The sequence below is a fragment of the Anabas testudineus genome, chromosome 11 (assembly GCF_900324465.2).
Source record: "Anabas testudineus chromosome 11, fAnaTes1.2, whole genome shotgun sequence".
NCBI lineage: Eukaryota > Metazoa > Chordata > Actinopteri > Anabantiformes > Anabantidae > Anabas > Anabas testudineus.
In genome coordinates, this window is record NC_046620.1 from 6,005,807 (window position 1) to 6,033,041 (window position 27,235).

The following is a 27,235-nucleotide window of genomic DNA, read 5'->3' on the forward strand; positions in this document are numbered from 1 at the left end:
TATTTATATCCCTGACAGACTTTAACTTGAAGCTGTACCTCCTACTGTATTTTCTTGTTGCACCTTTGATGTATTACTCCACCCACGTGGCATGCTGTCTTGTTCACGTCCCTTGTTGTCAGGTGGTGGGCGAGGCAGATCGTGAAGAACATCCCTCCGTCTGACATGCTGGAGGTTCGGGCTAAAGTGGCAGCTCTGACGGCTCTGGGTGGAGAGAGGAAAGACTGGGGAATCAGCAGAGCCTGGGAGAGGGACTATCTGGCCAATGTAAGAATAACACAGAAACGAAGAAACAAGATGAAGCGTGGGTACTGTGGAATTTAATGTTCTGCCATCCCTCATGTTAAAACACTTAAAGTTAAAACTAATATTTGCTTTTCAAAAACAAAGTCCAGTTAGCATAGAAGTTCATTCTTAATATTTGAAATACATAATTAATAGAAAATATTCTAAAGTTGGAGTTTCAGCTACTTCATTGACTACTCTATAATCCATTTATGTAATTAGGATTATTAGGTGTTGCAGAAAAAAGTAATGCAACTCTGTAATTACAAATTAGCCGGGGGCTTTTCACTATAAGAAATTTAAACAAACAAGTAAACATTTGAAAAAACAATCCTGAAACTTTTGGTCTAATTCCATGACCTTCTATAGCTTAAGTGTCACCATGTAGCACGAGACAAGGAAATGGATTAGGTGCGTCTGGGTTGATCACTGCAGAAAAAGTACTTTTTAAAGTTACCTTTAGGCTGTAATTGTTGTGGTGAAGTTTTTATAGTTTTTACTTAATTCAAAGGTCAATGCAACTCCAGTTTTATGTTTTCTCCTCAACAGCATCTTTAATTTAATTTATTAATGCATTTTTTATTTTACTTTACAGTTATTCCTCAAGATAAGATGATGACACTGACTGTAAATTAGTTAGCGTCACACGCTACACAACTAAATGCTTGTTCCTTTTGTATTTTATGGCGATATCTGGGAAAACCCACCGCGCAGGCTGGATTATTCACTTAATTTTGTCACAGAGAATCATGTGTTGAATGTATATGGTGCATGTGATGAGCCTCACGGTAAACAGCATGACTAATGGTGCTTGGGAACACTGCCCCCCTTTAATGAAGGATTCATTCATCACATTCTGCTTATTTACCAGCTAATCTGAGGATGTTTGGTGGCTGGAGGCCTAAAATATGGCTCAGTCCTGAGTCACATCCTTTGGCCTGTGACTCGTTTTCCTCCTTCAGGGCTTCAGCTTTGCACAAAGACTTATAGATAAGTGTAACTAACCTGATTTCCCCTTTGGGGATTAATAAAGTTTATCTTATCTTATCTTAACTAGTGCAGCATGCAGTCGGCCTGACTTGTATGTGACTGACATTATTTAAGATCAAGTGTGCAGAGAGGAAAGGATGAAGGACAAAAGACAGTAAGCAATTTGCTGTGGGGGGACAGAAACTTACTGTTGAGCCTGGAGCCCCTGAGCTTTGAGAGAGGCCGAGAGAGGTCACTGAGAGATCTACAAATGCATTCCTAACAATAATTGTAATGTGGATATTTCATTTCTGCAGGAGCGAGACTGCCCTCAGACCAGCACCAGCTTCATCCGTGTCTCGAAGGAGCTGAGGAACAAAGACGAGTACAGTCAGGTCCTCTTCTCAGGCTTCTGCCGGAAGGTACAATACACGAGAAAAGAACACTGTGGAATAGAAATGTCTGTTTTGTAGCTACAATGAGTTTCTTTCTTTTGTTGTTTGATTATTTAGCTGTGGGATGTTTTTCTTCACGCACACTTACTCACTTTTATATCAACTCGTATTTCAAGATGTCAGGTTCCAACTGTGAATACAACCCTAAAGAGAAGACAGCCTAAAGAAGTGAGATAGAGATGATCAGAGGGTTAATCATGAATGGAACTTAACTATGAATTCATATCTTAGGTTTAACTTGAGCTAAGAGTTTCCTAAAACGAGTCAGCTAAAGCCCTGCTTATTATTTGACCTCATGATGAACTTGCTCTTATCGTCTCCTTGTGGTTCAGAGCAGCCACATTTTCCTTATCAGAGATATTACAGAGGGTTCTCCCACTGCCTCTGAGTCAGGTTTAGCTTTAGCTTTGAAGATATGTGGGCTAAAGTGAAACAAAACAAGCTCCAGCGCTGACAGACACACTGGTGTATCTGTCCTGTCTCTTTTGTTTCGTGTTGTGTTGATGTTCGTTTGCAGCTCCACAAGGAAAACGAGCAGCTGAACTGAGAGTAGTGACAACTCAGAACCACGCTATGAGTAGAACTAAAGGCTCTAAACACAAAGTAGGAAATGAACAAACGTTGACTCTTATTCTTTTCTTTCTCTGTGATTCTCTGCTCTGCTCTCTCAGGTGAATAGATTCAACAAAAGCACGGACCGCGGCTTCCTCGTCACAGACAAGTACGTCTACAAGTTAGAGCCAAAGAAGCAGTACAAGGTTTTGAAGCGTCTTCCTTTAGACTCCGTAAGTGCTCACATTTATTCCTCTCTGCTGTTGACTAGTAAGATTCAGTTTCTATCTGATCTGATCTCTGGCTCTTCAATCACGGCCCAAACAGTCAGATGTTTTTTTTAATCTCCTAATCATCTCACTTCTGTGTGTGATTTCCTGTTAAATTAAAATGTCCTGAAAAAAAAAAACTTATTATAATAAGTAATTAAAGTAATAATTATATTATATATGCTGGTGAAGTTGCTGTTCACACCAAAACTGTCACTATAATATCATAATATACATCATTATATTATACCCAAGTAGTTTCTTCAGGAAGTTGTTGTTATTATTATTATAAAGCTCAGGACTGATGTGAAACCAACAACACAAACTGAACATGTTTGTCACTGTTTAGGATTAAGGTCTGTAATGCAAACGTTGTCTATTCTACAAAAAAGTCCCTGTCAGATTGTTCATCAGTATTTCAACAACCACGCAACTGACGATTTCTGTAACTTTCTGAAGCTGTATGCTGGCATTTAAACACATCATGTGGGTGTAAATGCTACTTCCTTTTCATGCAAAACCACGAACACTTTCCAGGGAAGACATGTTGCACAAGCTAAATACACATCTTGTGCTCTTTAGTACTCTACTTAAACTGGTCCCAATGTATAAAATTCCACAAATAAAAACAAATAACTAAAATAAATTAAATAATAAAATAATAAAACCAAAAAACAAAACGGGAAAAACAGACAGAGAACTGTGGACCAGCCTGGTTTGGAAGATTTGTGTCATCACAGTGAGACATTAAAAACACACCGTACAGCATCAAATGTGGGTCAGACTCCTTGTACTTTATCCCAGCTGTCCTTTATTTCTCGCTTTGCTGTTTCTTCCTCTATTCTCTCCACAAACACACACACACACACACACGCACACATTGACCTGGGTACTGGGGGGTACAAGAGCAGTAAAAGGACTCAGAACACTGTGTCTCCTTTTAGACTATAAGGGCTTGTGTATGTCTGTGTTAGGTGTTTAAGTGCATTTTCTCCAAACGTCTTGTTCCAATACTACGTTCATCAATCATTTAAAAATCTTTTCTGTAAATGACTACACTAGTTGTACTTCAATATTAGGCACTTAGAGCAGTGAGATGCTATATGAAGAGATATTATTAAGAATCCCCACAGGAATGAAGACGAGTGGTCAACAACACCACCAATTTAAAACCTAACTATTAATTTTTATGCCTCATCCCTTTGTCTTTGTGCCTAAATTGTGACTGTAATGTTTCCATCACTGGTACTGGTCATTCTTGATTTTTATCATGGTGACAGCTGAGACTTAAAGACTGTGTGTGAAGTAACTCTCCATTAAGTCAGACCACACTCTTCTCCTAACTTATTCCAAGTGCTGTATGTGTACACACAACCTCGAAGTTTACATTTTAGAAATCATCAAGAATAAAACTGAATGAATGTGAAATGAAACTGAATTTAAAATTCAAAATTTAGTTTGACTGGCAGTTTTATCTGCTGCAGTAATCGGATGCTGCTGTAATTTCACTGAAGCTTCTGTTAAGACTAATAACATCTACAATACATAATGAGTCAGCACAGCTGGATGTCCAGTTTTTAGAGTGAGACATAAAGAGAGAGAAAGAGAGCTTGAAACATGCCAGAGGGTTAAAAACCATCATTATGCAGCAGCGGAGCAGCTAAAGATAGCTGACGCCATTAAGCTCTGCTGCTCAGACTGAGGGATATGAGTCTTAACCAGGTCAGAAACACAGAACAGGGCACTAAAGAAGAAGTGACGCTCCGTCCTTACATTGTGGCACAAGACTCGTAATCATCCACCATAAAAAACGCAACAAAATAAAATGATAGTTACAACAATAATGATTATTTTTACATAACATTTGGTGCAGTATTTAAACATGTAGTGAATTAATTAATCAATATAAAGTTAATAAAAAATAAAAGTCCAATTAATTTCTTCTTCAGACAATGTTAAATGAATCACAGTTGGAGTTGAAGCATTAGTACAAAAGATGATCAACTACATCAGAAAATATCAAACTAATTCTCATTTAATATTGAATTAATTTTGTTTCCATCTGCAACAACAAATCACCCTGAACTCATTACCTCTGTGATTCTCACTGACTTCTCCTTAATGTCGACAGTAGCTGAGGCTCATGCAGCATACGGAGCCATCTGCCGTGTCGAACGGATGGATGAAGGATGATTTCTCAGAAACAAAGTTAAAACACTGACCGACTGGAATCATCCAAATATCACTGAACACAAACAAACAACATAACATCTGCATTCTTCTCTGCACTAAAGGGACAGTTTGGAGCAGTTTGGCCTTGATGTGCGGGACCTCCTTCACACAAACGCCCCCCCTGCTGGATTAACCTGTGTGTGCTGGGGGCTGTAAGAGGCTTAGTCCAGTCTGTCTCCCGTTTCCTTTCTGTTTATAAAATCTGTGACACACCTCACTGGGTCTCTCTCTCATACTTTTCTGTTTTCCTCTGTCGCCTTCTCTCGCTCTCTCACGTTGCTTCAGCCTCTGTAAATCTGTACATTATATCAACTGGGTCATGCCTCATGACTTTCACTTCACTGCACCCTCACACGTGCACCACGGGCACAGTTCCTCTCACCCTACATACTCTGAACAGAAATAATCCTCTGACTTCATTTACGGCGTGATGTTTGAACCAGGATATACTGTGCTGTATTGTATTAGATTCACAGGTATTATACATTGACGCAATAATCCCTGACATCTTTATACAAATGAATTTCTGAGCTCGTGCATGTGCCGCTGCATATCTCAGTCAGCCTGTAGAGTTTTCACTGTCTTAACTGTATCAGTAGACAAAAGGAGAATAACTGGGCTGCGTGAGCAGTAAAAACAAAACTCTGAACACCCCACAGGCAGGTTTGATTGATGTGCGATCTACTGTGCAGATTTTTCCCACTGGAAGTTGTTCAAGTGACATGAATGTGTCATTCTTTCCTGGAACAACCTGTTGCTGCACAGTGAGGGATGCTTGTGGAGTAAATTTAGGAACAAGGCCATGAACAGTCACCACTAAACCAAACTAAATGTCTGCATGCTTCAAGATATAATAAATAACAACACCAGCATGGATGATCGTGGGTGTAACGCTCTCTCTCATCACGCTAGGGCTGCACAATTAATCATTTTTAGATCTCAATTTCAACTCCTATGCAATTTCTTTCTTACACGGCAACCGTGTCGACATGTTTTTACTAGCAGTAGATCCACTGCAGCACATGACGCACTACACAGACATGTACATTTCTTTGCCTATCAATTGGGTTTAAGTGCCTCTTTGTTCACAGTTTCATTGGTCAGACACGTCCCTTCCACATTCTAGAGAACAGGTGGAGATACTGCACAGAGCAGGACTCATTTAGCTCATAACAACTTAGAGACAGTATGAGACTAATCCCCAGTGCTGAATATTTCAACTACTACCTCAAGTAACTCTGTTTTGAAAACTCAAAAATGAAGTATAGAGGTATAAAAAACAGACACAAACTACCGTGATCGCTGTGCTCGTGTCTGAGTTTGTGGTTTTGTTTCTCTTTGCAGTTCACAGGTCTAAGTGTGACCAGCGGGGTCGACCAGATGGTGGCGCTGCACACGGCCTCTCAGGATGACGTCCTGCTGTGTGTGCAGCGAGGAGAACTGTGTCCCAACCAGGACCGAGTGGGCGAGCTGGTGGGCTCGTTGGTGGACCACTTCACACGGTCAGTCCCAAAACTAAAGCACCGTGTCGTGTTTGTGCCTTATTTGAGTTATTACAGTAACAGGATTAGTTTCCCAGTATTCGTAAATTACATGACCCCTGAGGGCCCTGATGGTTAGCAAAAGCCTTCAGGGCTTCAGTGTGTGTGTGTCTAGTGTAATTAGTGTTTATCATTTATCATGGATGTTGCTGTTCTACATACAGACGAATCCTGTGACCTGTGACCTGTGATCTGGTGGTTTAGTGAGTGAGATGAACTATCGTTAAAACTATTACAACTGAAAAAACTGCAGACGTCATCTACAGCTAGTAGAAATAAATCTAAAGACTGAAGCATTGTCACGACTGGAGAGGGTTTTCAGAGTCTCACAATGATTAACAAGCAGAAACAAGCACATCTGCTGCACTGACTCATATTTAGTTTTCAGACTTTCATCTGATATTTGATTTATCTTCAGAGATGTTTTACATTTTTTATTTTAATGAGACACGTTTCTGAACATTAAAGTATATAGTTGCTTTGTATAGTCTATATAATCAGAGTTTTCACTGGAACTAAACAGAGAAGGGAGGTTAATTAGTGAGATCAGCAGGTGAAGTGATTGTTTGGAAAGAAAACATGCCGCCTTTTGGGTCTTGGTGTCACATGAATAAACAACACGTTGAACTCATTGTTGCAGGTCAATGGCTAAAGCGAAGTCTATTAATGCAGCATAACAATTACACAAATCATATTCTTGGCATTTATCACTGTCATAGTTGTCGGTGCCTGTGCCCCGCTCTGAATAACCGCTGTGAAATGAATCAGTCACGCTGACATTTATCACATTTATCATTCGGAAGCTGATTTGTCATTGCTGTTTATAAATCTGATTCACATCCACCCACTTCGTCTCTGCCAGACTGGATTTGAATGGCACAACCCGCAAGTTTTCACACAGAGCAGACTGTTTTGGTTGGGACTCCGTGTGTGTGTGTGTGTGTGTGTGTGTGTGTGTGTGTGTGTGTGTGTGTGTTTAAGGGTGGGTGTGTTGTCGTAACTACTCCCCACTAAGACAGCACCCGGTCTGCAGTGATTGGTCTCCTAAAGTAATCCTACAAATCCAGTCAGGACCACACTGAGTGACGACACAACACAACAAAACACACAGTGGAGCTCCTCTCTCTGGTGGATTTCCACTGAGACTAGTTTGTTTATTTGGATTTAAAAGTACACAAATGCATAAATAATTAAAAATACCACAAAGATACATAACGATGGCTGAACCTGCCACAATATCTGCTTTTATTGGATGATGTATTGTCCCAGAAATAGTTATAATAAATGACTATTGACATTTTAAGACCATTTTAGACCAGTGATGAGGAGTTTCTCTCCTGTGGAGCTGTAATATGGAAAGATTAAATAAATAATACAAAACTGTATGAAATTTGGATTTTAAAAGACTAGTTTGCAATATCGCTGAGCATCATTGAACAGCATGCTCATAATGTGCAGTCCACAAGTATTTCAGACCCATTTTTCTTTAACTCATGAGTCTCAACATCAAAATGTTTCATTTTTACTATTTGAACACTGTTTTTGGCTTTAAAAAGATATTTGTGATTGAATTTTAAAACAAACATTATGTGTGTGTGCGAAGTGACTGTTTCTCGATGAAACCAGCCCCCGATCTTTCCCTGACTGTAACTCAGTGCTGTGAAACATTAATAACGTTGGGCAGACGGGAGCCGCTCCAGGGTGTGTGTTCCCACCTTTATGAGTCTTTCTGTGTATGTTCAGCTTGCTGGTCCCAGATCCCTGGTGAGGCTTTTGTAAGTTTTATGAGTCTTGGACTTTTGGTTTGGGTTGGGGGGGGGTTCTGCATCACCAGGGACCCTGCAGCAGCTGCGTTGCTCTGACCGGGGTGTGGCGGGCGTCACAGAGGAGAGTCGACCATCAGGAGTTGGCTTCAGCTCTCCGCCTGTCTTTGTGCCACCATCTGCGGTGAATGGAAGAGGTCCCGACCTCCACCAGCACACTCATCACAATGAGACAAAGTCAGGGGTGAGCTGTGTAAGTGTGTGAGCATGTGCGAAGGGGAGGGGGGGGAAGACAACGCACAAACACACTCCACTTGTTCTTCCCTTCTGTCATGAAATTAGATCCCAGACTATGAGAGTCACGCGCCCGTCATTTAGGTTTGTGAGGCAGGGAGGATGGTCAGAGGGGGGAAACAGTCAATGGAGTGATTGTGACTCCTCAGATTTTTATAAACTGCTCTATTCCAACCTGAGAGAGCAGATCTGGGAGTGTTTACTGATGAGAGAGAGAGTGAGTTGTTCAAAATTGGGTCAGCAAAGGCAGCATAACACAGCACAAGGTGAAACCTGACTTCAAAGCCACTCTGTGTTGTCGGCGAGGGCGGCGAAGACGAGCTGCCTAGTTTACTGTCATGTCACATCCGTCTCCTGCTCCCTCGGCGGAGCGCGTTCCTCCACTCTCTCCTCTTCACCCGTCGCTCTTTCCTGTACGTACCTCCATCCTCTCACCCCTGTCTCTGCCCTGTTTTCTCTTCCTGTCACCTGTGTCTGAGCTGTCAGCATGAATGAAGAGTGTGTGTGTGTCAGTATGTTTACTGAGAGAGATGTAGTAAATGTGTGTTTTTGAGGGGGTTGGACTTGCAGACCATCTGCTGGGACAGCTGGGGGAGTATGAGTGGGCTAAAAGCAGGATTTAGGGTATGATCTGCACGGCCTTAAAAGATTCAGGAGGATTCTTTACTTAAAAGGCAATCTGGGGATTTTATTATCTTAATGATCGCGGCCAAAGACTCTTTACACAGTGTAATAAAAGTGTCTATACGAGCTGTGTTGCTTGACAAAAATTAGCATTTTAAAATAGCATCTGTATGTTGTGATATTTTTATTGACATTTCAGGGCTGATTCATACTAATAACTGAACAATTAATCACAAAAGGAAGTAATTTTAAATAATAATAATTAGATTCCTGTTCTTTCACTTCATTGATCGATGATATTCTGTGTTTCTCAGCCTGAAATCTGGTGAGTGTCAGTAAACTATGAGGTTTTCCTTCTTAGCATCAGTGTAAGATCTGTCTTTAATTTGTTTTGGTTTGCTCCGTCTCTTCTTCTCCAGAATCTTCCCTGCTCTTCTCCAAATCAGCAGTTTATGAATATGGAAAGACCTGGGACGGTGTTGCATTTATAGCAATCTTCTGGGTCACCCCTCCCATCCTCATGCAGCAAAAAAAAAAAAAAAAAAAAACGTGATTTCATTAACCTCAAAGCATCTGTGAGTGGTCTTGTGATGTGGCTGGTGACCAAAGAGAAACACCCCCTCACACACACACACTCAGTGACCGGTGATTGATTGAGTCTAAGGACAGGACACGACTTTCATCGTTTGACCTCGTTGGGCCTCGACAGTTTGTCAGTTAGTGCAGGCGCAGGCGAAATCAGCCCCCTCTTTCTAAATTCACTTTTTAGGTCGTGAAAGGCGTCATCCTAAGCCTGAAATATCCTCCTCTGTTTCCCTGCCTCCCCTCTCTTTTCTCCCTCAGTGGCTGTCCTCAATGTGCTCGTCTCAGTCGGTCCTCGTCTGCAGCAACAGGAGAAACAGGCAGCTCGCTCTCTGCTCTCTGCTCTCTGCTCTCTGCTCTCTCTTCGGGCAGCTCGTTCCCCTCCGCTCACTCTCCCCCGAGGGTTTTCCACCTCGCAGCTTCTGATCTGATTCTACTTTTGGTTTTTCACATGGCACAGGATCACAGTGTATGGAGAGTAACTATGGCAACAGCTTTAAACCCAGGTGGACGTAAATAGTGTACAGTATATTAACACTGACCTACTTCCTTCCCAGTTGTCATACAGCTGGCAGGTCAGACGTTTCACTGATCGTCCCCATTTAGCCACAAAGTCCAGCCTGAATTTAGATGCTGGTTAGAGCCAGACTGCATCAGACAGGAAGGTGATGAATTTAACCTCTCACAATACGCCGTATAACGTGTTTTTTATCACAGCATTTACATGTGAGTGACATAAAAACATAACTTAGCTGCCAGCTTGTGTAACTATAAATAGAGCTTACAGCAATTAATAAAGTGTAAGTGTAGGGGCCGGTTAAAATAAAAGACCAATAAACTTCATCATCACAACCACAGTAACAGAAATCCAGCAGTTTTTAAGTTTTCTGTTTGTGGAAAAGTGTCCTTCACTGTGAATGCAGCATTTCTTTCAGGCCATAAGTTTCAGGGTCAGTCATGACAAATTTAACTTGGGGTCAGACTTTCTAGACACGTTTCTCTCGCACCACGTGAACCTTCAAATGAAGTATAAAGAGTATTTTGGTGCTGGTTTCTGCAGGCACTATTTCAGCAGCACGGATACAGAGCCGCCGTTGGTGTGTGTCTAATGTTACTAATAGGATGTGGACAAATTTGATTGGACAGTTTTATATATATTTATATTTATACAGCGACTTCCTTCATGGCTGAACTACAGTGAGACTCTGTCTGTTTTACAAAAGCCTCATTCAGACAGAATTAATATTACGGTTCTCTTCCCTCCTCATAATAAAAGTTGTTGTTTTCCGGTTGGTATTTTGGCCAGTGGCACATTACATGTCTCTGTGAAAGATGATGATATGCTACCATGTGACCTTCATTACACACAGGCTTCGCTTTGTTTTTATTATGGGTTCAACTACCTTCTTGTAATCATTTGGCTGTAATCTCATCAAAAATTGCACAATTGATTTTTTTTAAATCACAATCATATTCTCACACGTGCTTCAGATGCATTAAAATGAAATGTTTCCTTTTCTACATTAGCTGTAGATGGAGTTACAGAGACCTTTCAGATCGGCTATTGAATTCTTCCCTCGACCATTATTCAGCAGAGGTGTTGATGCTTATTTATTTCAAGCAACCTGTTGGCACCTTCTTTTTCCACCCCACATATTTGACTAGTGCACTGTGCAAGCTGAGAGCCCCCAAGCCATGTGTGATGAGAGAGAAAGTTGCCTACTGTGTCTCTATCACCCTTCGTATTTAGCACAGACACACAGAAAAACATTTGGGTAATAATTAAGAGTGGGTCGAAGGTTTTATGTTTATGTTTAGCAGACAGTCGCATTCCAGTAGTGATGACACGTCCTCGTAAAGAAGACATATCAGAAATGTCGTATAAAAAAGTTATTGTAAAAATCATGCAGCTTATAGCTTATAATTGATTGCATGTCTCTGTGTGCGCTGTATGTATTCATCATGTTGCTACCCATCAAAAAGAAGCAGATGTGCATGGTGCAGAAAAAGTCATATTATAGTTGGATTTCAGCAGCAGAAGAAGGATTTAACAGTGAGGGTGGAGAAACATCAAATGTGTGAGAAACTCAGAAACACTGAGTACTACATCATATTTTGTACAATCCCACACATTTACATCAAAGACCTGGACTGTGGAGGAGCAGCTTTTTTACAAAGGCATCCTGACTGTGGCTCCAGCTCGGTGGTTAAATCCCTGGGACTTTCTGTGTGAGCATCATAAAGCCTCCTGGGCGCACTCAAAGAGTCAGCTACTGACCTCGAAACTGCATCAAAGGGCGTCTTTGTGGATTCAAGCGGCACACACGTGCTGCCTTTAAGTCGACGGGGTGCAACAAATGGATTCCTCAGCAACGTTTGTACCCTACACAACAGTCTCAGTGTAGTTTTGGAGGCTGTACGTGAGTTCATCAGTAAAAATATGAGTCTTTATCTCCGCACGCTCGACTGTTGTTTGAAGATGTTTGAACCATGATGAGCAGCTGACTTTCACTGAGGAGGACTTCGTGTTTCTGCTGCATTAAAAACTCCTGATAGCGTTCAGCCGTCTTCACTTATTGATAATGGATTTGAAGAGACGGCCTGCTCTTCCTGTTTATGCTCCCTCACTGTCAAACTCATTTGACAGTGTAAGAACAGACGTGTTCTGCTCTTATCTCAGAAATAATATGTCAGCGGTCCTAATTATTAATCAGAGCCAGTACTGTTAAAGTGCAGATCTTCACATTTGATGATACACATGTATGATTCAAGCCATGTGCGTGTACAAGACCTCACTGTTGGCTTTGGCTCTTAAGCCATATTTACACTTTTGTAGAAAGGAATCATTACATGCGTTCACTCGGCTATGACTCATTTTTTTCCCAGAAAGCCTCCCCGGAGGACACTTAAGACGCAGGGTGCAGCTGGCTGAGAAATGCCCACTGTTTCTGATGACGCTGATTGTAATTATGACGGATGAGATTAGTGATGATCAGCACCGTGATGCTGAATCCAACCCTGCAGGACGGTCTGCCCCTCGCCCGCTCTGCCACCTCACACCCGAGGACTCGAGTGGCCTCGACCCACCTTGCCACTGTTGTCGGGGCCGCAGATGCTGTTGTTGCCTCGGTGATGGTTGCCAGGCAGCTGGGGAACTGCTAATTAACGCTGGAGGGGGAAATCACTGGCTTGTGTTGACAAGGGGGAGTCGGGAAGGTGAGATGGAAGACGGGGGGCTGTGGGATGGAGGAGGTGGGCTCTGATGGATGGAAGCCTACAGGTGAGAATGAGTCAGCGTCCACTTGTTATTCAAGTTCAACAATTAGGAAATTACAATAAAGCAGCTGAGGTGACTCAGTGCCACTTTCATACGTGGTTCGAGATATGATTCATGTCCAGTGTTTGGCTCTGCTGACGCTGTCAGATCAGAATCGTGTTTTTATTTATTTATTAGCATATGTTGTGTTGGAGATTCAGGTTGTAGAAACCTCAAGTTCACAGTTAAAGACAAACTATTAAAGAATATATGTAGCAGTGTTTATGGAAATTGCACAAATTGCGTTTCTGCTGGTGCTAAAAAGATTTGATCTGACTGAAAGATCGAAAGTGAGCATTAAGAAATGACAATGGCGGAGAGTTAGATGATTATTTTCTCGTTTCTAGTCTTTATTCTAAATTAATCTGAATTCACTAAAATGACTTGTCTGATGGTCTCATCAACGAACATCCACCGCAAAAAAAAAAAAAGCATATTACCCAAAACTACTGCCTAAAAACAATTACAACAGAAAACCGTCTCATACTCCTACAAATAAACATATTCCATGAATTCTTGAATTTATCTTTTGAAAAATCTAATCCTGGATTACAGGAAGAAACTGACTCATATCAGCTTTCCATCTACCAATCTCCTCATTTCCTAATATGATGCACTAAGTCAGTGGAAAAATACAAATTTACAGTTTGGCACAAGTTGAAAATATTTGCTTCACAAACATGCAGAGACAAGAGGAAAAAGGAGAGAGACTGGAGGGAGATGTCATAAAGAGCTGGAGTCTCTGGTGAGTTCTGAATTGAATCAGGAGCTGAGCTGAGCACAAATACAGTCCCATGGGGCGAATAAACAGACACAGCAGCTGTGCATGGAGCTAAATTTCCATTAGACCATCAGTTGTCTAACAGGAACGTCAGAACTCTAATCATTGTCCATCATGCTCCTTGTTTCATCTCCTGTCCATCACTCTGCCTGCTGTTTGAGCCTGACGTCTGCTGACCCAGGTCAGATTTTGCTCTGCTCCGTCAGTCTTTGGACGCTTCTGCTGTTTGATCCCCTCTTGAGACCCAATTATACCTAAACATGGTGACACTGATGGGGGGAGAAAAGGAGACAGGCACATGACAGAGAGGAGTTAGACTGTAGTAGGAGATGGGGAGGGCGGTGCAGTGATGAGCACCCCTCTGACCTTTTTCCTTAGTGCAAAACTCAGAGCCTGATGTGGGCTTTATAATGTGCGTTTTCTCATTAACAGCATCTGAAGGAAGGTGCTGCAGCATGATTTGAGGTGCGAAGCTCTTTCTTTTTGCTATTTCCTTCAAACACCCGAAGTGTTATTACAGTGTTTTTGTGAGATAGAAACAAAAAGCGAGAGTTGTCAGTGTGTGAGACAGCTTGTGTGTTTTGTTATTTTCATCGTGTCTGGTACCTGTGGGATCACTGGGAGCAGACTGCTGCTTATTAACCACTCTGACAGCCATTTGATTTAAAGTGATCACTGACATTGAATAGGTACCTGCACATATTGTGTTCTTGTGCCATCACTACACCGTGGTTAAAGCTACTTGGTGTTTTGCTGTCGTTATCTTCACCTACGCTGCAGTTAACTTGTGATCTAGTTAGTAGATCACAAGTTCATAAGTTAAGTTGTCCACGTAAACATTAAGACATGCATGTAAAACTGCAGCTTCCTCATTATTTTTAAATTAAGATTAGAGTATATTGTTGCAAAAAAGTGCATTTGAAATTGATTTTGAAACTGAGAAGAAGTTATTGAAGCAATAAAAACTTCTCTCAGTGTTTATTTAGGTATGTAGCTTGAAAAAGTGTAAATAAGGACGGGCATTTACTGTACATGCCTTATTGTTTTTCCTTTGTGAATGTTGAAATGAAACTTATATAGTCCATTTATTGAAGGACAACTCGATCAATATTGTATGAAAAGCTGCTTGGTCAGTAGAAAAGTCTTTTACCTGCGGTGGCACATTATTCCCTGGGAGCCACTTCTGCACAACCCCGGTGTGTTGATGTGATTTTCCCACAATAGGAGCAACAGCATCAGTAACACGGTTTAGCATCAGGCTCACTGGCTTTGCCTCACCGCACTTGCAGCTCAGCTGCAAATAAAATGGCTCGTAATTCTCCATAATGGAGACACCAGAGGCAGGTATTCATATCGGATTAGTAGCATCCTGCATCAGAGAGGAGATGACAGGGAGAAAAGTTGGAGGACTGCATGGAGGCTTAAAAAGGAAGATGAGGCAGGGGGTCTACTGGCTCCTCCAGGAGCTGATGCTGCGCCCCAATTCTGTCTAAAGATAAATGATTCAGCTGCAGCATGAGGACTGGTTGGCAGACAGCAGACTGTGGGCTATGTTTATATACTGAATCCCAGTATGCTCACAGGAACACAAACAGACCACACACACCGTCTACAAATCAATCAAACCACTGGCCTGTGTGTCACTGGCTTTATTGTCCCCGCGGAGGCCATTTTAAAGGTGCTTCACGCCCTGGCTGAGACGTTTAGATACCATAAACTCTCATGTAAAGTATTCAAATAGCCTGTAAAGGAGCGGCTACACACATCTCCAAACGTTGACCGCGAATAAAGGCCAGGTAACAAAACACGTTGCTCACTGCGACAGCTTACATGGCAAACTTGGCATGCATAGAGGAAATAACGTTTTATTTAAATTCCAGTCTCTTCCTCTTTGTTGTAATCTCATCAAGAAAACTCAACATCTCCTGATGTTTTTCACATTAAAAGTCCACCTATGGAGCTCCCGGGTAGCTAAATAGTTGCAGCATATGCAACATAAGAGCAGCATCCTGGGTTTGAGTCTGGAAGGAGAGCTTTGCTGCATGTCATGCCCCTTTTCAAGAATTGTGAAAATTGTGGTGTGAGTGTTTTATTTAAGGAACTTAAAGCCTGTGACGCACCACGCTGTCGGCCAGTGTTGGCGTATTGGTGAACATCTGTTTTTTGGTGTGTCCTGCAGCTTTGGTTCTAGCTGGACTCCGGTCAGCAGCTTTTTAGCTAATTTATTATGTTGAATTATGTTGAATTGGCAGCGGAGAAAGAACCCTCTGACTGGCTGCGTCATTGGCAACTTCTTATCTGACACATTCTCGATTAGATTAGTTATAAACCCTCTGCGGTGAGCGGAGGTGTAAAAAATGTAAAATATTGAACAAACACTGTTGTGTTTACTGTTTGTATATTAGTAAAAGAGACCACACAAGAAATAACTCTCTTATCACCCAGTAATCCCTTACCGAGTGATAAGAGAGTTATTTCTTCTCACACAGACACAGATTGTATTTGTTAGCTGGCCGCTGGCTGTTCTCTTTGTGGTGTGTTCAAGTGCCACTTTTTGGCTAAACAAGGAGAATGGGATTTTCCATTAAGTGGGGAACAGTAGAAGTTGAATATGAATACATTTCATAAGCCTGTCTCAAAATAAAGGCCTGCTTCTCTCTGCCAACGAATCAGAATTCACGGTTAAAAGCACAATAATTTAAAATAAACTGTCACAGGAACAACTACAGAGACTTCTGCTTACTTGCCAGCCAGCTACTTACACACACATTCACAATGACGCAGCATTTTGCAGAGCTTGAAATAAGTTGCATTGAGGTACATTGGTCACTAGCAATAGAGTGTTTGTCTTGAAGCACACTGTGTTTGCTTCTGCAGAGCCACAGTTCTCACATCTCGATATGTGAGAACATTTTCAGCAGTAGTGACTATGGTCATGTGGAAAATGCTTTGTCACTGCTCACAGCAACCCAACCTAATGTGCGCCTTAGTTAACATTAAATACTGACAGTTTTCTGAGGAGAGTTAGGTTTAAGCAGCTCAAACTGTTGGAAAAGTGGGGGGAAAGAAACCAGCTTTGATTGTTGGTTGGATTCAGGATGCAAATCGTGTCAGCGGTGAAAGAACGTGAGCTTCTTCCAAACCTCCTCCAAGAGGTTTTGTGGATGTAAAACCTATAACAACATCATGCTAGTCTCTGCCTTTTGTTTCTGAGAGTGGATGTTCATTATTTACACAACTACAGCTCAGATTCATTCATGTGATTGACTTTGGCATTCACTCTTTGGTCACTTTGGATGTTTACGATGATGGAGGGTCATCCTGTGGGTTCATATGGGAGATTGGCAGGATGCTCTTGTCCACCTCTGCATTCATCCTGTTGATTCAGTGTGCCACTGGCAGCCATACTTTTGAGCATCCAGTTACTTTTGAACCCTTTCCCATTTGTGTTAAAGGGTTACATCTCCCACACAGTTCTTTGTGTATCGATAAATGAAGCTGACACTGGGCACATTACTGTATGTGTGCAGCACAAAGACTGTGTCTCTGTGTGAATGCTACAAAAATCATCCTGTAATTTGGCAAATATGCTAAAATGGCTCTTGTTTATCGCTCAGCTGTGTCTGAACACAGTCCCTTACATGAGGAGTGACAGCTATATTTAGAGAGCTGTATTTAATCGTAGCCACAGACGACCTCAGCCTCCGCACTCTTTATTTCCTCCTGCAGCAGAAACCTGCACATTGCTGCACCACAGGCCCTCGCAGCCTATCATCCTCTGTTCTCCAGCACAACCAGAAGCTTTTCTCAACACACTCCGCCCGTCTTGGGTTTCACTTGTGGTAGCCAGTATGATGAGGTCAGTATCTCTGACAAATCAAAACCGTGCGGAGGTCCGTGGGTTTCTGTGTTGGCTTTGTCCCTGTACCAGTAGGACAGGACAGCTGGTTTAGGGGGTTCAGCAGGCGGGGGCCACACCTGTTGGTGTGGCTTTGCAGTGACTGAGTTCGAATTCTTTTAGCACTGGGACAACAAATAGTGTGCCAGCATGAAGCAGCTTATTTAGAATATGAAAAAGATGATTTAACACCATCGGTTGGAGACTTGAGACCCCAACTAGATGCCTCTTACCTTTAAATGCATTAAAATGATATAGCTAATAATGAGCAGTGTCATTGCAGATATTTAATAGTATTATAGAGGTGGAAGTTCTGTTCTTCTATTCTCTGTTTGTTTAATGCACCTACCTGCCAGCACTATTGCATAACGATTCAACATTACGTAATCTGCATAAATTAAGTTCACCTTTATGAAGTGGAACTTCCTCTGCCATGATTTCCAGCCATGTTTTTGAAAGCCCACAGTTGCCAAGTTGGCCCATGTGCATGATCCAGCCCTGCTCATCGTCAGATTACCAACATTCAAAGACGTCCAAAAATAGCTGTTTGGCAAATATTGTCCTGCATCTGCCTTTATAAAGCCTTGAAGGTGGGTTCAAACAAAGTGTGCTTCCTGATAGATCCACAACAAGCCAAATGCATTCATAGGAGAAATGTGCTCACAAGCAGGAATATCAAGCATCCTCCCCGAGTCCCCCGGGCGTCTGACTGTGACGTAGGTGGCTCCAGTATAAAGCTCTTTGTATGCATGAGCCATGTGTCGGACCGGCTTGCGTTTTTAGAGCAGTGGGGTTGGTGTGGCCGGGCTAAGGCCGCAGGAACCCCGAGTGCCAAGAGGAAGCAGTGACTTCACACTGGATCATCTTCAGCTGACTGTGCAGCAGCCTGCCAGTCAAGCATCAGAGCCACACTTCCTCATCCCAGCTGTCAGCAGAACGGCCGAACGTGTGAGCAACTGAACTCTGGATCTGAACAGTGGCAGTTGTGGGTCTGGACTCCGTGCTTTTATTTTGATGGCCTTGAGCTCCAATGTGGTCTAGAGGGAAGTGCGTGTTATGTGCCACTGTACTGGGGAGACGTCAGCCCCCTTCTTTAAGATGCCTTTGCCTGTTGTAAGACGGGGGTCTAGTTAAGCAGAATAACACACAACAGGTTGTCTGCTGAACTTATTCTGCTGCCTCTCTCCAGCCCCCGTGTGTCCCAGCAGTACTTACGTCTGATCACATCATTTGTCTTTTTGTCTTCCAGCATAAGAAAAGTCCAGTTTCCTGTGAAGGTTTGCTGTTCAGCTGTGCAGCTTCAGATGAGAGGGAAACCCAAGAGCGTCACAGTGGAAACCAAACCCGGCCAAAGCATCGCAGATTTCAAGAAGAGCCGAGATGGTTTCATCCTGCTTGTCCCCGCCAACTAAACCGTCCCTCCAACCGAACCACCACAGTTTACCTTTGAGAATGTAGCTGATAACACTGCAGCTCTGCGTTTAGTATTGTCGTCAGGCAGGACTTTCACTCAAAAACTTCCTTTAGATATTTTTCACAAAGGTTTTAAAGTATTAACAACTCAGAGCAGAGTCTGCTTTCTTAATCCTGAGCTGCAGGAGCACAATGTTCACTGGACAATAACGAAAATGCTGAATAATTTTTGGAGGCAAATTTCTGAAACAGAGGTTTTTATGTTTCTGTAGAGACTCAGGACACAGCTCCAATACATAACGTACATGTATCATACTGTCTTTGCTTTTACTAGTATTTTTTATTACTTTTTTGCCATTATTTGCAATATGTGAGGATATTATTTAAAATAAGATGGAACAAAACATAAGTAAATGCACTTTTTAATGACAAATTGTACATCACAATGCATAAATACAATGAAGACAAAACATTCCACATTTATTTTTATACTCTGAGTAGAAATGATGCAAAGCTGTCGTAGATCTCTTTTCTTGCATTATCCTGCTGCTTCATACTAGAGACAGACTTTAACAATTATTCCTTGACAGAAGTCACAAGAGAAAAGGAAAACAGTGGAAGAAAATAAATTATTCAAGATTTACTTAAGCAAATTTCACTTGTTTTAATTTCTCCCTAATGCTTTGCTACATGAAGAGTCAGTGTCATCATTACACAGGTGAATTTTGTAGTTTTGAAGGAAGCTAAGGACCTCTGAATAAAGGAGATCAGAAGCTTTTCGGTGTAAAGTTTTATAATGAGAGTATTTCCTGCACAAATACAGTTGATTTTGAGCCTCAGTAAAACTGGATCCTCTGCCAGAGAAACGTGTCCACATGTAATCACCTATAGGACATACAGTATGTTACTGGTACAAATATGACAAATATAACTGTTCACTTATTGTTAGTGTTAGCTGACTTGTTTACTGGTTGTTGATAAGCAGACTAAGCTTTGAAGAATTTAATAGCTCATGGTAATGTTAACTTCAACACCGGGTAAACTAAAGTCACACACATTTTAAATAGTGTGAAAAATCTATGTAGAACTGAATTATATAGTTATTTTTCATCATTTCTGTGGCACATTGTGCCTACACTACCCACAATGCAACACCAATAGGGCAGTTCGCCTGCATATTCAGGTGTTTTATGCTGCCAGCGACTAATGTACCCCCAAGCTGCTAGTTTCAAGCAGAGATGAACAGTCTACAGACACCTGATAAGTTCACTCGTTCCTAACTCCACCTTCAGTTTTTTTTACTTTTTTACTTCACCTGTCACCTGCTTCGTTCTTAAAAGATGCATATTGTAGTTCATCATGTGAACCATTGTTATGTTTTGGTGATGCCTCCAACAGAGCTGCTGAACTGCCAGAGCAGAACAGTCAGAACAGTGATGGTATTTATTTATATGTGTTTGCATCAACGGGTGGGATTTACATAATGTGGAAACAGAACGTACTGTGTTGGATATGTATAATTTACACCATGCTCAGCAAAAATCCTCTGTTAATTTAAGTCAGGCTGTAGAAATCTACATTGTGCTGTTCTTATGTTCAGAACATTCACACATCTGAGAGTTTGTTTAACACTTCTGAACACGCACCTCCTCGTTCAGCACCCTCTAAATAGCTGTGACTGCAAAATAATGCATGTTAATAGAGCACGCTTGAACATGCACCTGTGCAATTGTAGATATGTATTTTTCTCATCTCATGTTTCATGTATTATGACATGGTTATGGTTCTTTTATAAGATTTCTGCATTTTTAACTCCAACACAGGCTGAAAACAGCTCTGCCTAATTTAAGGTTGATTGCCTGCTAAATCACAGCGTGGTGCGTGTGAAACAGCAGGTAACCATTGAAAGTGACGACAGACGAGTTTAAACCAACCACAAAATGTGTGTGAACGGATTTGAATTGGAGCAGTTCCTCATTCGTTCTTTTGAAGTGACCACGGCACAATGAGGAACTGAGGTGTCGCCCTTGTCTCAACTACTTACAAAGTAATTCAGACATCCTTCCTCGGGCAGTCGACACCTCGTCACACCTTTATTCTTGTAAATCGAACGGTCTGCAGCTGAGTGCAGTGTGACCTTAATGACCCACAGGTGACACCGACGTGTGAACGACGAGCCTGATCCTCCTCCTCAGTCAGAATCAAAGTTAAAAAGTCTTTACAGTTGAACTTCTACATTTTTTTAGGCAGCTGATCCCAAATATTATCTGGCAGCATTTTAATCCTCTACATGATTCTCATTTATGTTAAGATACTTGGGAAGTTACAGTAGAAAGAAAGGATCCGAGGCTGTGAACGGCAAGTCTTTGTTATACTGACAGTTACATATTTTATTCTTTGAGATTACCTGCATGAAATAACATAACCTCAGCGTTTTCTTCTTCCTGGTTTACAGCATCAGTACTAATAGTGTTTCAAAGTTTATTACAGCTGTGCACATATTCTACTGTTCACAAGTCAGAGAGAGATTATAGAGTGAACGACTGAGCAAGAGGACAAATACATTAAAGTGCTTAGTTTAAGAAACTGACATCTAACCTAAACTAAACTAAGCTGTCCTCAACCAGCCAATTCATATTGGTTATACTTAGTTATTTGGAGATTTCATTAGTCAGAGTAAAGTTCAAGTAAATGTCCAGCAGGAGTCTAGATGCTGGTGGTGGGGCAGAACCACCTGTGGATGATTTAAACCTTTGAGTTGCAATAGTAGGTCTGAGAGATACTATGTCTGGACCAATAAGACTAGTGAGCTCAATATCTGTCAAGAGACTGAGGGACAGTGGCTGTGAATCTATAATTCAGCCTGATTTGGTCACATTCTTGCAGCACAGTTAAGTTCTCAGATAGAAGAAAACCCGAACGCTCACTACAGCTGCAGAGGGAACTCGTTCTCAAACAGCAGAGATTTGTTTATTCAAACGCCACAAACAACATCTGAGCCTAAGCTTCGGACTGATGTCACTGTGGAGGCTTTGTGTCTTTGCGCCAAATAAAGTCCTTCAAATTCTCGGTGTTAATCCGCCGTCGCTCCTCTGCAGAGACCATCAGCTACTCGGTGATAAACTGGAAACCACAGCTCATCTGCCAGTAACAGCTCAGCCAATCAGATGAATCACTGACCGTGTTTGCTGCTCTATTCATATTCAATCAGAAACAGAGATTACAGCATGTACGCTGAATTTATTTGTGTGTAATCCTTTAATCATTGACGTAAACGCCTTGATTTCTAAATTACGTGTGAGCACAGCCTTTGAAAATGCAAATTTAAGCACATCACTTGGTGCATACACACACACATTTTCTAACCTACAACATATTTGATCCACCAAACTAGAACCGTTTTCACAGCCATATAAGAATTATTCCTCATGCTTATTACAAACTGCGATAGCTTTTCTGTGAATCTATCCAAAGAGTGCAACACTTATTTCCCTCCATCGTTTCCTCATCACAGTCACAGCCGCTGTGGCTTTTTCCTCCATCATTTTCTCCTCCGACAGCTCCTATCACATCCCTCCTCACTGTAAATGAAACACACACCCACTTACATCAAGACAGCATTGCAATCAACTCAGTAGTTACATTGTGGATGCATGTAAATCAGGTCTTCAGTCGATGTTTGTCTTGGATTATGATAAGGTTTCTTCCACTTCTAATCTAATTTATCAGAGCTGCCAATTGTTGATGCAATCACAGAAAGAGCCGTGCAATTCCATTACAAAAAGACTGGCACCTGGTCTGTCTCTTTTGAGATTAGCAGCCCTGCAGTGAGGATTTGGTAATGAGTTGAAGAGGATTTACCAGTGGGAATATAATATGTGTCCCAGAGCTGCTGTGTTTTTTCGCCTAAATCCTCTCAGGGCAGACCGGCCTCTGGTTTGGTGAGCTCTGCAGGTTTTCCAGCATCTTTTCCGTCATCAAGCCCGAGGGGAGGTCACATGCTGGAGATTACAGTAACATGAGGGGGGAGATTGGTTTTTGCTTTGGCTCGCTCTGAATCAACATGCCATCAGTCTAAATGCTTACTAATCAGGAAATATTTGGAAAACCAGAGCACCCAAAGTTTAGAAAATATTTGATTGAGTTCCTGTATTGACAATAGAACTTGAAGGAGTACGTTCTGTCTGTACTCTATAGTACCCTGAATACAGTTTGTAGTTACCACCAGGAGCTTCATCACAAATGTGTGCACGTGTGACGTTCAGGGACTCTAAAGAGCATTAATGACTCACAATTTGGAGCCAAATGTTCGATTTCAATCACAGAAGCCAAGTTATAAAAAGCTTCTTGTTCATGACAAAGGATCAACTTTCATAACTTATCACGTTCTGTATGTAAAACAATCAAAAGATAAAACCACCTCTGAACTGTAGGAGAGGTCTCAGGATCCTTGTGAAGGTTTAATGGGACCTCTGATTGCTCTTCAGAGAATCTGACGTCCCTGCAGCGTCTTCTGGAGTCTAACCGAGCACGGCTGAATGAACCATCTGTCCTCGCAGTCAGGACGAGCCAGCAGGCGACTGCTCGCCAAATTCTCAAACTGTACCATGATCTGTAAAGAATCTCACAGAGGAGACCGACCCCAGTATCAAATGATTGTTTACTTAGCTCGGCAGCAGCACGGGGTCTTTGTTTCTCCTCTTATGGTGAGAAGAAATTCTCAGTTCTTAACTCACAAGTTAGAGAAACACCACAACAATTTTTAATTAACTAGTTTACTAGGTTGTGTTTGTACCGCTGTCACATCTATAAAGGTGCATTTTAATAACACTTAATTAAAAGAATTTCAAATTAAAAGCTGACAAAAGCAGTAAAAGCATGTGTGGTGGGGCTGCATTTTTAAAATGCAGCTTTAATTGTTAACATCTCTGGACAACATCTCTAGGCAGAGTTGACACAGGGCTGATTAAAAAAAAGGCATTGGAAACACACCACTACAGAAATGTGACACGATGAGGGAGAGAGCTCTGTGATTTGTGTCCCTGGAGGACAAGAGGAAGCTTGAAAGGACTGTGGCAGCCATCTGCAGCGATTCTTCTTCAGCTCATCTCATCTGTCCTTTCTCTCTTTTTTTTTATCTAAGTGTCCTGACCTCAGCTCTCTGCCCTCTGAGGTGTCCCCAGCCTTGACCACTGACCCCAGCTCTGACCAGCACCATATGGGTTTTCATGGCAGCCCCCTCAGTCCAGCATTGTGAACAGATTTTAAATCACATATAAATAATAATTTTTCAATACCATTAGACAGAGAGGCCAGTTCACCAATTCTGAAACAGTCTTTTACTCTTAGTTTAATGGGAGACATGTGTTGCTTAATAAAAAAGAAGGTACATCTGTTAAAACTACATGTCTATAGGTTTATTATCAGACTACTATTTTATTTTATTTATTTATGCACATAGAGCCTATCTCAACAGAACCTCCCTAATAGCACCTCTAAACCTCTAAAGCAGGTTATACCTCATTTATTTAATCTGGTTTGCTACATAACACGCGCACCTCAACAACCACCACTTTTTTTTTTTAAATTTTCTATTTGTGTCCAGATTAAACAATAAGAAACAACAAAATCATTGCGCTTTAGAGATGTTTCGAATAAGCATATTTGCTTGCTGGCTTTGAAAAAGTGCATGTGAAGAGTTATAGGATCTGTAAAATGTGCTTAAATTGTCATGTAAACCTTGTTTGTGCATGTGCATGAAACAGTGATCTACAATGTCTCCTTCAATCTTTGTATTTGACTTTAAAATACTGTGCATTGTTTTTATTTGTATGTGCAGGAGACTGCAGATCAGCTTTAACACTCAGTGACAGAGGAAGGCAGCCTGAGGCAGATGCTCTGTTGACTACTGGAAAAACCTCCTTTCGACTCTTGGTTTTTCACTTTAAACTCATGTGCGCTCACAGATCAAAGCAACCTGAACCCTGTGCGTATTCATATCTCACAGATCAGGGTGTAGACTGTTACTGAACAGAGGCAGCATCGCAGGTTTTCCACCTGTGGTTGAAGCGGAGGAGATGGTGACTGACTGCGGAGACGTGCTCAGATGGAGCGCAGCCCCCACCCACAGGAAGCCAAAAAGCCATCTGCCTGGGCTATTGTGTGGCTGTGCATTAAGCTATTTTATGTTCCACGTGTATTTACTGCCAGTCTTAGGAGGGGAGCAGATCTTGTGTACTGTGGAGAGAACAAAGGGAGTTTTAGTTAAGTGCAGAGCAAGCAGCTAAATAAAAAGGGAGTCAGGTTTGGATTTCATCTCAATACTTTATTAAATAACATAGTAAACATCTTCATCATGTAAAAGAAAATAAACAAACAAACAGAAAAAAAACAATGGATAATGAAATAGTCACATTTTTTTCTTCAAGTTTTCCCCATCGACAGTATTTTATTTTTTAGAGCTACACACACTCTTTAGTGGCTTCACAAAAGTCACTTGAGGTGATCTGATCTGCTTCGTTTGGATGTGACGGATAAAATGATGGCTGAGGAAGGTAACTATGGTTACTGAATCCAGAAGGTGATGGAGATGGACACCAGACAGTTATATATTTATCTCTACATTAACATCCGTCCAGTGTTGACACAACACATGTCAGGTTGATGATGAAAGGTTTTCTTTTTTTAAATGCATTGGAGGCAGAGCTACAATCAGTGAGGACGCAGACTGAGCTGGAGCTGCCTGCGACAAACGCTACATGTACAATGACCGGCTTTGTGTCACCAGCTGGTGCATTGAGGAGAGAAGCTACTGACAGGCGCTAAATTGATCATTTCTATACTGTACTCTGTGTGTATCTGAGGCAACAGTGAACTTCTTGTTGTAGTAAATAATGCTTTCTTTACAGATTTTGCTACAAAACAAGCTGAGCTCTGGTTTAAATTCATCCAACCGACGACATCTAACTTAGCCGAGTGACAAATAAAGCCAGGCGTGATTCAGCTGAGATAAAATAAAGGATGTTAAGTGGTAATTCTCTAATTACTCATATGAATTTACACGCTTTGCCATTTCAGGACAAAGCTTGAGAAAAGCGTTGTTTGCGAACATGAACAGACCACTGTCATGATGATAGTTACACCTGCAGTCGTACAGAGACGTCTAATACTGTTGACATCACGTTTCCTGTGAAGGAACACTCCAGTGAGATCCAGTTTTAAGTTACCAAAGAAATAATCTTTCATTTAAAATGCCACATATAAAATTCAAACTAGAGGTAAAAAAAGAACAACAAATGAAACAGCTCTAAACTATCTGTCCGGCATGCACGCTACTACACACGAAGACTATTTCTTTTTGTTCGTTTTTTTCATTCTTAATGGCTCTTTTTGTTACACACCCACATATTTACATCATCAGTTTAAGGTGTGCCATTGAAATTTCACACCAACCTACAGCAGCAGCATACTCAAATAACACAACTCATAGAGCTGTGGCAGCTTACGGGATAAGTCTGGTGATACTTTATATTCTCTTACTGTCAACAAATCCCATATAAACACCAAAAATGTTCCTTCTGATAGTTATTTTGTGTGGTAAAAGCCCGACATAGCCAGTTGTTTTGTGACTCAAAAACAAATTTTTTTGTCAAGATTTGATTAAAAACAAGCATAAATCCCACATGTACTGTCTTGATAGTGTAAATACACAGGACATCCAATGTGTATGCATCCACAGTTGATAATAGTTCCCAACAAATGCACCTTTTTACACTTGTTTGAGACATGTTTGCTAAAAACTACTGCACCCAGCTGTACTAAAATGCGATTTAAATCATGAGATTTGTTGACAATAATAACAAATACTGAATAACACCATATCTATTATCACATTTAATCACACAAGCCCAAACCAGACCCATTAAGGCCCATTTGACATCTGAAATATTCTTTAAAACAGAGTTGCCAAAGTCCCAGAGGAAGTCCCATCCACAGTTCGTGCTAAATGTTTAAATATCTGGAGTCATAAATTGTCCACAGGTGTCACAGTCGTCGTGTGTCTGTTTGCCGTCGATCAGTTTTAAGAGCTCAGGAATCGCGCTGAGAGTTTTGATAGGATGAACAGAATTAGAGCTCCAGTTGAGATGGGAGTTAATTGGCTTGGAGGTCGCTCCGTTCTGGGAAACAGTTTGAGGAACAGCTACACGATCCAGCTCCGTGTCTGAGTGGACGGAGGCACAGAAAGCAGGGACTGCGGCCTT

At 41.5% G+C, this 27,235-nt stretch overlaps 1 protein-coding gene across 1 annotated transcript in view; it reads left to right on the plus strand.

The window, feature by feature from the left end:
- The window catches only part of myo1g (myosin IG), a 34,968-nt gene extending 15,346 nt beyond the window's left edge, over positions 1-19,622 (plus strand). The window contains exons 19-23 of the mRNA XM_026348055.1: positions 123-267; positions 1,572-1,676; positions 2,381-2,494; positions 6,107-6,264; positions 18,811-19,622. Of these exons, the coding sequence (XP_026203840.1) occupies positions 123-267; positions 1,572-1,676; positions 2,381-2,494; positions 6,107-6,264; positions 18,811-18,973 (685 nt within the window). The 3' untranslated portion in view covers positions 18,974-19,622. The remainder of the gene's footprint in view (positions 1-122; positions 268-1,571; positions 1,677-2,380; positions 2,495-6,106; positions 6,265-18,810) is intronic.
- Positions 19,623-27,235: the final 7,613 nt, after the last annotated feature.